Here is a 12,260-nt window from a genome sequence, read left to right on the forward strand (position 1 = left end):
GGCGGCTGAGTCAGAATCGGAACCCAGGTCCCCCCCAACTGTGGACAGACTGAATCCAATAGGCAGCACCTGAAACACTCAGGGATGTCTGTGCACCCGAGTCATCCCCATCCCCGGCTGCCAGGGAAGCGGAAGCCAGTGCTGAGAACAAGCAAAGGCCAGAGATTACCGTGGCCTCACGCAGCCGATGAACTTCCCTCTCTCTCCCTTACGTAAAACTGTTGCTAACAGTTACCAGAACTGCTGAGCCGAATAATATTCTGGCCGTGGTCACGTTATCAAACCGAAACCCAGTCTGCCTGCGGCCTGCCAAGTACCTTTCATGGCCAGTTTGTATTTAAAGGAGAGGAAAATGTAAATTTATCAGACGACTCAAGCAGTTCTGTTTGGCAACTGGCAGAGAGGCCAGACACAAAGGAGCAGAGGGTATTGCTTGCCGGCTAGAAGAATGAGGGAACGCATGCCAAATGGGCTCCTAATACAATTGACGTTTCTAGTTTGTACTGCAAATGAATTTCCTCTACCCTCAGACCAGGGGCCTGAGAGCCAAATCTAGTATTCACCTCAGATCCCCTCTTGCTGCCTGTAAGCACAGCTGAAACGTACGGCACAGAGTATCTTGAATCAAGCAGCTTGTGTGGAGCGAGAATTCTTTGCTTTCCAAACAAGTTCCAGATCCTGGCGAGAGAGGACAGGGACCGTTGCAGGGGAGGTTCACATACTCCTTCCCACGGCCACTAAAAGTACATTAGCAAATCAAACCTCGACTTCATTCATTCCTTGGGAGCCAGTATGATGCTGGATCTGGACTCTGAGTGTGAATCCTGGCTTCACCACTTGCTAGCTGGAGGACTTGGGCAAGTTGTTTAACTCTTTAAGCTTCAGTTTGCTCATTCATAAAATGGGGGAGGGGAAATACTACTACCTACCTTATAGTTTATTTGTGAGGGTTAAATGAGGTAATGAAAGTAAGGCATGCCAGGAGGAACCCCTGGAATTGTAGAGTGTACAACCTATGCCACCGTGCGTGGCAGCCTTGGGGAAGGCACAGATGAACTAGCCTGCCTTTAAGGTCATTTCTAGTGGAGAGATGCCACATGCATCGTGATGTGCCACGTGGGCCCTTACAGAACCTGGAAACAAAGGCAATGGCTTGAAAGTTAGCCCTCTGTCGGCAGCTAGCCCCAGAAAGTCAGCCATCATGCATGAGGCCAGGGTATAGGTTGGGGAGACCAATAGGAACCTGACCTCTAGCTCACATAAACCTGTAGAATATATAGACTCTCTAGATGAGCACTACCCTGGAGAACCTTCTGCTGTGATGGAAGTGTTCCATGTCTGTGCTGTGCAATATGGTGGCCTCCAGCCGTGTGTGGCTACGGACCGCTTGAAATACAGCTAAGTGACTGAACAGCTAAATGTTACATTTTACTTAATTTTAAATCATTCAAATTTAAATGTAAACAGCCGCACTTGTATAGTGGCTGCCATATTGAACAGTTCAGCTGAAGAATTTATAGTGTTATTATCCCTGTAAACCAAGACAGAGAACCTTAACAACAACAGCTTTTAAGAAAATGTTTTTTAAGTATTTCCTGACTGCCAGCCTGAAGCCACAGATTTTCTCTCACTTTGGCACCTCATAATAAACTTCTGAAAAAGAAGCGATGTGCCCATTTTGCAGATAAGGGAAGAAAGCCTGTGAAGCCAAGCTCTTGCCCACGGTTATGAGTCAGTAGGTGGCGGTGACTGGCTCCAGGGCCCTGCTTTTCCCACTGTCTCCAGACATTTCCAGGGCAGGGTGTGGCAAAGGACAGGGATTCCATCTCCAGGCGACTGGAGAGAAGTGCTAATTGAGCATTTAATCTAACTCAGATGCCCCTGAGCTGTCCGAGGTGATAACAGAGAGAAGCACTGTGGGAGGCTTTGTAGGTGATTAGGGGAGTGGGCTGTCTTGGGATGGGGACAGGGTCTGTGGGAGATGCATGCACAGGGGCTGCAGCAGGAGAGGAAGAAGCTAAAGGTGCTTTCGGAATGAAGTAATGCACTCAGTGGTGGACTTTAGCAACACAGCGGGAGCCAGAGAGGAAGGGTGGGAGTGGAGCCAGGAATGCACCCAGGTCTTTGCACGGATCACAGAGGAAGGATGTAGAAGCCTTTCTGCCACTAGTGGTGTGCAGCTGGCCCTGCCTTTGTGGGTCTGCTCTGGACACAGCACAGCTCTCGCATGTATAATGCCTCCCAGAGCAGGGGCAGCTTCTAGTTTCAGGGTTGTCACATGCTTGCCTGAGAACGCAGGGCTTCCCAGAGGAAGTCAGAGACATCCCAGGCCCATGTGTTGTTGGAGGTGGGCCAGACCTCAGAGATTTTCTACTGCAACACACTTACCTTATAGATGGGACCACTGGAGCCCAGAGAGGGGAAGCAACGTACCTCAAGTCACACAGCAAGTTATTGATACCAGCAGAGTCAGATCTGACACAGAGTCTCAGATCTCCTAACCAAGTCGTTGCACAAGCCACATTTTCTGCCCATCCTTACTCCTGGAGCTGCGTGTCTCCCCTGTATCTCACTGGGAGGAAGCAAAATGCATGTAAGGCCATTGACTGGACACATAGGCAAAGAGTGAACAGCAGCTGTGATTTATTGAGCATGTACTGCATTTCAGTCTGGGCTAAGTGCTTTACACAGACTACTTCATTTAAGCCCCACAGCATCTGGCACTACTGTCCCGTTTTGAAGATGAGGAAGATGGGGTTCAGTGAGGTCAAGTGGCTTGCCCACCTTCTACAACTAGGAAGTCCAGGTAGAACGGAGACTCCAGTTGCTAGGTCAGGCTGCCTCCAAAGTTTAACTGTTTATATCCTGCGCTGCGCCCTGCGGTTCTGCCTGGCTCTGATGCTGCCATGTTTCTCTCTGCCATTATTTTGTTTTCATTCCTGCTAAGTAGAAAAGGTCTAGGTCTCCCTCTCCACTCATCCCCCAGCCTCTCCTCTCCACCTCCCCTCCCCTGCATTGTAGTAAAGTTCAGAGGCTTACAGGAAGAGGTCTGGCTCCGGCCCCGACGACCTGCGTGACTTGGGCCTGCTGCCTCCCTATTTTGGCGGCTGCCATCTCTAGAGTGTGGGTGACGCTGGGGCTGATTCTGAAGTTCCCTTGGAGACAGTGCAACAGGGTGGTTACGAGCTCAGCTCACCCTTAGAGAGCTCGATGTGTGTGTTAAGCTCTAAATGCTTCACGTAACCTAACTCACTTAATCCTCGTGGTGACTTTCTCAGGCCGTGAACTGCAGGCTTATTTAACAGTTGAGGAAACTGAGGCAGAGGGAAGTTAAGGAACTTCCCCAAGTGGGAAAGTTGCAGAGATGGGATTTGAACCTGGGCAGCTGGCTTAAGTCCATACTCTTAACCATTACACCAATACCATTTAAAAACTCATCTTTCACTTCCTAGCTGAGCCTCAGTTTCCAAATCTGTAAAAGGGACATAATTTCTACATTAACTACATCGTTAAAAGCATTTTTAAATGTGCGTAGAACGCTTGGCACATACTAGGTATCTGATACTGTGTTATATGCCTGCGGCTCTCTGTGGACCTGTGCAGCTGAAGAGGGCTCGAGAGAGCACAATATGCTCTTTTACAGATGGTTGCACAGGCACAGAGAGGCACAGTGCTTTGCTGAGGGACGCTCAGCCCCTGGTGAGAATTTTCCCCCTGGCATGCAGCCCTGTGCGTTTGGAGCCAAGTACACACAGTGGGTCCCCTGCCCGTGGTCTCTGGTCTTCCCAGACTGGGTCCTCAATGTCAGGTCATCTCTGATCAGACTAGACTCAACATCATGGATCTTACTCTTGAGGGTCCGCACCGGTTGGTAGGCAGCCCTGAGTGCACCAAGATCTATTCCCAAAGGAGGATTCGAACATCTGGAGAGGCTCCAGGAGGTCTGCCGTGCAGAGGGCACAGTAGGGGCAAAGGGATGGTGGTGGGAAGCAAGAGAGGTGTGCAGGAGAGACAGGTGACCCCAGACGAGCAGGAAGGACATGTGTGTAGCAAGAGATGGGGCTGGACATGCCGTCTGGGTTCCACTGTAGAAGCCTGCCCTGGACTGCCAGCCCTCAAGTAAGCCTTGTTTGAAAGTCCAGTCCAGAAGGATTCCGTCCTCTGTAAGGCCGATTTAGTCAGCAGCAGAAAGTGCTCGATGACCTGGGCAGGAGGGAGAGAGTCAAGAGGTAGCAAGACCAATAGCTTTATGCTCCCACCTTCTATAGTGGAGCCTCCCCAGTCTGAAATTCCCTGAGCAGATTCCAGTCAGTTCTAATACATTCTCTTTTGCAAACCGAGCTCTCCAGCCAGCTCTGGCCCACATAGTGCTGAGGTCTGCAGCCCTTCAGGGGCTGGAGGCCAAATGCATCATAGGCCCAGGCCAAGGCTCCAGGAAATTGGGGTCAATTTCCTACTCCCATGAGGGCCCAGCCGAATCACGGGGCCTGGGGCTCTGGGAGGGAGAGTCGGGGTTCTCTGAAGCCACATGAAGCTGCCTACACTTTCCCTGAGCTCACATGGAACCTCTGGGTGGACTCGGCAGTCATCCCACAGCTGCGTGCTCGGGATGGGCCACCCTTCTCCATGGCCACAGAGGCTTCCACCACAACTGGACCCTCCTCGTGCTGGTCCACGTGAGGCCCAGAGAGGGGCCCCCTTTCTCTCTAAATCCCCTCTCCTTGCAGCTGTTTTCTCAGACAGGGAAACTTCAGCCTGCATCAACCCTTTCCAAGAGTTTATTTTTTCATGTGTGCACTCATTCATTTATTCCCATATTCGTTCATTTCTTCATCTCTTGATTCATGCATTCATTTCTCTTCTTGTGTTTTAAACAAATTCCTTCCATAACTGTCACCTGTTGACTCCATATCTTGTTAAACGGTTCTTGAGTGAGCAAAAATATTGAGAGACGAGTGAATGGACCAAAGGCCAGGACCCATTAAGTGTTGTGGAAGGCCCTGGGGATGCAGGGATGACTAAGGCGCTCATCGTCTAGGAGGGAGCAGTGGGGATAAAGAGGCAGTGGGTGTCAGAGACCTTCGGGTAGTGTTCTGTGCAGGACCGGGGTGGCGTTAGGACAGGATGGCTTGTGCCAGAAAAGGTCTGTGCCTGTGTTTGGGCAGGAGGGCAGGGGAGAGGGACAGAGCAGACAGGAGGAGAAGCACGGCCGTGTGACACCTCACGGGGTGCATTCAGGAATGCAGGCGACTGGTGGAGTTCAAGGTTAGCGGTGGTGCCGTGGGTAGCGGGGAGCTGGAGAATCAGGCAGAGTTAAGGCTCTGAGGGCTCTGGAGGCCAGACGCAGAGGCTTGAGTGGCAGCTGAAGGGCATGGGAGCCATTCCGCAGACATCTTCATTGGCGGAGCGTGGTCAGCTGCTCTGGCCCCACGTAGAGTTTCTCTTCTCATCCTAAACGTGAAAGAGGGAGACGCTATACAGCTTGTTCTCACACAGGAGGCCCCACTGTGCAGAGACTACCCGTGGTTCTCCAGTTCCAAGGGGTAGAGTCCAGACTCCATAAGTGTCTGTTTAAGGCTCCACACCTTACCTGTCGTACCAGCTCTTCCCGACTCCCTCCCTCTCGAACTTGCACGTGCCCTTTGGCCTTGCACAGGCATCCTTCCCTCCCTGTTCTGCCTGATTCCACACAGAATCTTGAAAACTCTTTTCCGTATGTCACCTCCTCTCAGAGGCCTTCCCAGCTTGCCCCTCACATCCGGTTACTCTCGCCCGGTGCACACAGCGCAGTCACTGAGCAGGGTCCTGAACCCAGAGTGGACACTAAGAAACGGTCTTTGGATTTAGGGGTGGTTCTGAAATTTCGACAAAGGTGGACACCTCCCGTTAGAATCTTAGATGTGCAAAGCGGTTTGGAGGAAGGACGACGTCTGCAGGCTGCACTTGCCCGTGACGTTGCAGAAGATTGAGAAATGGGAAATGTTGCCTATTTTAAAGAACCAGAGGGGAGGGCGCAGATGGAAGTATCCCCCCACCCACCCCCTTGGTGGCATTATTGCTGGAATGGAGGACGGGAAGGGGAAGGAGAGGAGGGAATCCCTGGAAGAGAAAGCTCCTCAGCGGAGCCAAGGTCGCCTACTTAGCACGTGGCAGAGCCCTGGCCTGGGACGCTTTCTCATCGATTGAGAGGAAACGAGCCTTGGTGTATGCCTGTCTCCTTCCAAACAGCGCCAGGACCCATGTTTACTCACGGTACACGTTGGGGGTGCACGTGGGTCCCACCTTCTCAGTTAAAAGCAAACAAACAAGCAGAACACATTTCTCCAATTGAAATCTCTGAAAGAGCACTGCTGAGATTTAGGAAACCTGGGAGTTAAACTCTCCAGGATGCTTTGAGCAAGTTTGTTCCCACACTGAGTCCTCAGTTTCCCTGTCTGTAAAATGGAGATATTACAGTTCCTCTGTCTGAGGGTGGTTGGGTTTCCACCACTGTTAAGAACTTGTTTTTTTAACATTTTCAGAGCTCTGGGGAGATGCAACACTCAGAGGCTTCTTCTGTGGAGGGTGGGGTCTCTCTTGGTCCTGACTGTGCTTCTGTGGCGTTCAGGGGCACGGGAGCAACGTCATCCACTGCCGGAAAGATGGTACCTGGAGCGGCTCCTTCCACGTCTGCCAGGAGATGCAAGGCCAGTGCTCAGCCCCGGACCAGCTCAACAGCAACCTGAAGCTGCAGTGCCCTGCAGGCTATGCCATCGGTACGACGGGCGTGTCGGGTTGAGCAGTGGGAGGGCGCGTCCTTCCAGGAGCTCGGGGCTCGCGCCCTGCCGAGGACTTGGGCAGCCGTGCTGTTTGAGACCTTGCGTGAGGCACTGGGGAAATGAAGAGGAATGAGACCAGACCCTGTCCTCCCAGAGAGAGAGTTCAGGGCATGGATGTTGGCAAAGCAGTGTTGGGTGAGCGTGCACAGTTGCACTGGAGTACAGAACAGCTGACTGGTGCCTCCGGGGGCACAGAAGGCTCCCAGAGGAAGGGATGCTTATACAGGGATTTGCAAGAGCTTGTGGGGCAAGAAGTGGCATTCCGGGCAGAAGGAATCGTGTGGCAAAGGAAGGGAGGGATGAAAACACACATCCTGTTTAGGGAAGCAGTAGTGGTCCAGCGTGGCAGCCTTTGTTATTGATCTTGAAGTTTATGCAATGCTGATCGTTCGTAGTACCGACTGTGGTCAGTGCCGCGCCAAGCGCTGCAGAGGCGTTACCTCGTATCCTCTCAGTCACCTTTAACAGATGAGGAAATTGAGACTCAAAGGGATCTTTGCAACCTCTCCTTCTCCAAAGCCTGAGTCCTTTCCACGGCATCCCAGTTGCCTCCTAAATAAGGATGAACAGTGTTTTCAGAATACTATTTGCGTGGTGATAGACCAGCGTGCCAAGTGAAGGGAGACGACCTGGGGTGTGATGCCAGGAGTCTGCCTGGTGGAAAGCAGGTGTCTGGACAGACGCATTAATCACAGGCCCGCGGCTTTCTGGGGAGCTGGGTGTGCATTGAGTCTAATCTCAGTTGAGGGCAGTGATACTGACCTCTTGGGCTGATTCCCTAATTGACCACGATGAAAAGCCCAGGGAATTGGATGTCCTTTCTCATGGCCAGTCCTGGGACAATCACCAGGGATGTCTGGAGCAGAAGGTTATCTGTGCAGGCACTCACTCCCAGCCACACAGACTCAATGTGATCCTCACCTAGTAAAACAAGTTATCGTTTCATGTCCAGAAGGGAGGCCCATGGCTGGAGAGCAGAGGCGTGAGGGGGCCTGACCACTTCTTTTTAAAGATGGAAACATGCAGCCTCCAAGTGCAGAGGTTCTTCACCTGAACTCAGAGTAGGCATCAACCCTCCTGTGTCAGTCCAGGACGGGTCAGAAAACACCCACGGACACGGTTGCTGTCGTGCTGATTCCAGGGGTACTTTAAGACCTTGCCGAGCCACCGATCCAAAGGGCCCTGACCCGGAGGGTTGCAGGGAGGGGGGATTTATGGGGCCTGCCAGTGTGAGCTTTCTAGAGAGCTGGGGCAACAGGTGCAGCAATGGCAGGTAGCTTTGGCTCTTCCATCCCAAGGCCAAGGCTTTCTCCTCTCCGTTACCCCTGAAGGGTGTTCATGGCTCTGGACACGTCTGTCTGTGATGGGGTCCCTGTCCCCAGCTCAGTCAGGGCGTGCACCTGAATACCCAGTCACACTCACGACTGGCCTTGAGCAACCCTGGGAGAAAAAATTCTGATGAAAAACAGACCTACTGCACGTCTGCATCCACCAACACATTCAACACATATACTCATATACGCACAAATGCTTAACCAGATGCGCACACACACCATGTGGTGAGCCCATGCCTAGCACGTACGCTTCAGCGAGACGCCACACACGTTCGCCACCCATAAACCCGCGTGCAGCTCGCACACACATACACAAACACACCTCGTGGCCCCTTTGCACCTGTACTGTGTGTACCTGTCACAGGCACATGAAAGTGAGCCAGAATGCCTGGCTCTCTGCTGGCCCACAGAACGGTCAGGAGGGAGGGGGAGGGGGTGACCGTAGCATTTGCTTTACCCACTGAGCTTCTTCATGGTCAGAGCAGAAAGGGAAAGCAAGCTGTCTGACATCAGAACCTGAATCTCCTTCCCTTCCTCATGCTCCCACGGCCATGCAGATGCCAGTTTTATGAATACGGTGAGCCGGGATGGGCGGTGGGCAGGTGAGGGCACACGGGGAGAGCTGAGAGAGTAAAAGCGGCCTGGGGCACTGAGGGGTGGCCGGAGGACGGAGGGGAGAGGCTTCTCTCCCCCACCCCCAGGCTGCTCTCCCTCCTGCCGCATTCTGAGCCCCTCCCTGGGCAGGGCCCACCTCACCAAGGAGAGGGACTCGACCAAACGCCTGGTAAGCAGGGCACGGGTGACGTAGGTGTCCAGCTCGGTGGCTGGGGCCCACGTGCTGGGGCCACCCAGAGCAGCTCTTCCAGGGTCCCTCCCCGAGCAGCCTGGGGAGGCTTCTGTGGCAGTGAGGGGTCCTCAGAAAGTTGTTACTGCCACCAAGGCCGCTGCCACCATCCCTGCTCCTCCCGGGCAGGGGAGGCGGGGGCCGCGGAGATCACCAGTCTGTAGTGATGCCGATTAGGCCTCATGTATCACACACGGCGGCAGCCTGGTCCTGCGGCCCAGAGCCGGGCATGGGGGAGGGGAGTGCCGGGGGGGGGTGCGGGGAAAGAGAAATTAAGATGTGGCTCCCGCGTAAGGCGGCGGTGGCCTCCTGTGCTGACCCGTTCTTTCCCGCCTTTCGGGATAAATAACCTTGTCTGCTTCTCAGAGGCTGCGTCTTCTTTTCTCGAAAGGATTTTATCATCGCAGCCTGGTTTCATCCTTGCTCCCTAAAATCTTCAGAACTGATCTCGTGACAGACACACACCACTGAGTGTCTCTGACTGCTTAGAGATCCCTCTTCTTCTCGTCACTCACCCTTTTTTGTCTTTTTGTGTGTCCCCCATTTCTTTTCTTTCTTCTGACCCTTCACCCCTCTCTGTCCCCTTCCACTGCTGCCTTCTTTCCTCTTCCCTCTGCGTCTCCGCCGTATCCATCACTGGGCTTGGAATTCAGAGAGACGTGGGCTTTCATTCACGGCCCCCTACTCGCCAGCTCTGCGACCCGAGCTTGCACGCTGCACGCTGTCGCCTCTGAGACGGATGCGATGACACTGGGTGTGCAGGGGAACGAGTGACGGGTGAAAAACACCTGGCAGGACCGGGAATATCCCCATCCCCACCTTCTGGGCTCAGTGGCCCCATGTTTAAATTAAAGAGGTTCCAGAGATTGTCCTGGACCCACCACCCCACCCTTGCTACCTCTTCAGATTCTGTGAGTCTCTTAGATTGAAGAGGATGACAAGGTGGCAACAGGAATGGCACTGGATAAACTATATATACATATACAAGTGTCTGTGTACATATAGCTGCATGTATGCATAAACATACTTACATACTGCGTGTACACACACACACACACGCGTTTGGAAGGGAGCCTTTAGAATGGCTCACAGCATAGGATGTTTTTCAAGAGGGTTGACTCTTGTAAACCATTTAGTGTTCAAGGGTGGTCTTGGCCCTAAGGCAGGGGAATGACCTCCTTAGGGCCCTGGTCAGATTCTGACACATCAGTTCTTTGTCCATATGAATGAGCACTTTTTTGGGAGTCCTGGGGACATCCCATGGGATGAGCTTGATTTTTAGGAGACTTCAGAATCAGTGAGGTCAGGACAGAGAATGTATGAGTCAAATTACAGTCATCTTGGTAACCCACAGCTTGAAAGTCAGCTGAAGAAGTCCCTGGACCAAGGGCTTCTGTGTACTAACCCTGTCCCTGTTGGTCATGGCGCCTTCACCGACTCACTGCCTGATTCATGTTTTCATCCCTTTATCCACTTACTCAGTCATGTATTCATTCACTCATCCATCTAGGTACCCGCTTCCTCCACCACGAGATGCCTCATTCATCATTCACTCACTGTGCCAGTCATCCATTCATTCATTCACTCTCTCATTTCCTCAACCACCTATGCCCCCGTTCACTCTTGTCCCTTTCACTCACTTCACAGATACTCACTGAGTGCCTGCCATCCGCCACGCACAGTGCCAGGCTCTGGGCATAGCAGGGGGAGCGCGGGCAGTGCTGGCCTCGTGGAGTTACAGTCGAGCAGGGAAGAGAGCTGTTGGTACAACAGTCACCAAGCCAATGTGACAGATCTGTGCTGGGTGCCAGTGAGAGGGTTTGGCCCGTCAGGAATGGAGGTTTTCTCCGAGCAAGCGACACGTGGATTGAGGTCTGAAGGGTCACTAACTGGTCATACGCTAGTGGAAGAGGGGCGGGGCTGGTCTCGAGGGCACAGAGGGTGCGAATGCAGGCGGTGTGGGAGGAGAAGTGTGGGGCTGAGACGTTGACGTTGCACTCACAGGCTCACCATTCGTTTGGTTGACGCCTGCTGAGCAGACCCCGTGTGTCAGGCACTGGGTTAGGCTCAGAGAGGAACCGATCCCATCCCTGCCCTCCCAGGGCATCCCTGTTACTGGGGAAAGGAGGGACAGGGGGTAAGCCCAGCACCGGAGTGAGATTCCTCAGTGCCAAACTCTGCTCTCACTCAGCTGCAGAAATCAGGGCAGGCTTCTTGGAGGATTTGAGCTGGACTTTGAAGAACTGGTAGGATTTGACCGTGCAAAGGCAGATCGGGGGGACGATTCAGGAGACAGGATGGACAGGAACAGAAGTACGGAGGCGAGGAAGTGTGGTACTCCCATGCGAAACCGAGCACAGTCCGGTTGGTGGGAGGGTGTGAAGATGGTTAGTGGGAGATAAGGTTGACCAGACCGTGGGAGGCCATGGATGCCGAGCAAAGGGATCTGGACTTGGTCCTGGATGTGGGGAACCTTCGAAAGGTTTCTGAGCAGAGGAGGAGCAGGACCAACCTGGGCTGAGGGCTGCTGAGCGTGGTGGTGCGGGCCAGCTGGACTGCAGACAAGAGGACGGTCAGGGAGACCAGAGGTGGCGCTGCCGGGGCGTTCACTCCTGCCCACTGCCCTTGAGGGTGGGCGTCCCCACTCACTGGGGACCAGGGAGCGGCGGGGTCCACTCTGGGGGTGGGGCAGCCCCTGGCATCAGGAGACGGGGGCTGAGCCACCACCTCACTCTCGGCTTCCCCTCAGGGTCGGAGTGTGCCACCTCGTGCCTGGACCACAACAGCGAGTCCATCATCCTGCCAGTGAACGTGACCGTCCGTGACATCCCCCACTGGCTGAACCCCACGCGGGTGGAGGTGAGTGACTGGGGCCACCCACCTGTGGCTCAGGGAGGGAAATGACCTTGTTGACCACTTACACGCTCTGGTCCTGCATTAGTCCCTCTACATACGTGAAAGCATCTAACTGTCACATCTGCTCTGTGGAGTGAAGACTTGTTCACCATCGTTTTTCCAGCCCTTAAGTGTTTAATACCTTCCCTCTGACAGGCCCTGTGCTATGGACCTTTTATGTACTGTCCCGCTGAATCCTGATGACAGCCTAGGAGTTAGAGGACTAATGTGCCTAGTTTACAGATGAGGAAACTGAGGCCCCAAGAACACCTAGGTAGAAAGAGCAGAGTCAGGTCACAAACCTGTGTCTGCCTGACTGGAGAGTCCTCACTGGTCGGGACGGTGCTCTTGGCTTCTCTAATATAAGCT

At 53.5% G+C, this 12,260-nt stretch overlaps 1 protein-coding gene across 3 annotated transcripts in view; it reads left to right on the forward strand.

Moving 5' to 3' along the window:
* The window catches only part of PAPPA (pappalysin 1), a 256,746-nt gene that overhangs the window by 197,522 nt on the left and 46,964 nt on the right, over window positions 1–12,260 (forward strand). For 2 of the 3 annotated variants that reach the window (XM_073806482.1, XM_033858469.2), the window contains exons 18-19: window positions 6,608–6,755; window positions 11,746–11,855. In XM_073806482.1, the coding sequence (XP_073662583.1) occupies window positions 6,608–6,755; window positions 11,746–11,855 (258 nt within the window). Of the gene's footprint in view, window positions 1–6,521; window positions 6,756–11,745; window positions 11,856–12,260 lie in introns of those variants that run through there. The other variant, XM_033858470.2, reaches the window with a different exon arrangement.

This window comes from Tursiops truncatus, chromosome 6, assembly GCF_011762595.2.
Source record: "Tursiops truncatus isolate mTurTru1 chromosome 6, mTurTru1.mat.Y, whole genome shotgun sequence".
Taxonomy (NCBI): domain Eukaryota; kingdom Metazoa; phylum Chordata; class Mammalia; order Artiodactyla; family Delphinidae; genus Tursiops; species Tursiops truncatus.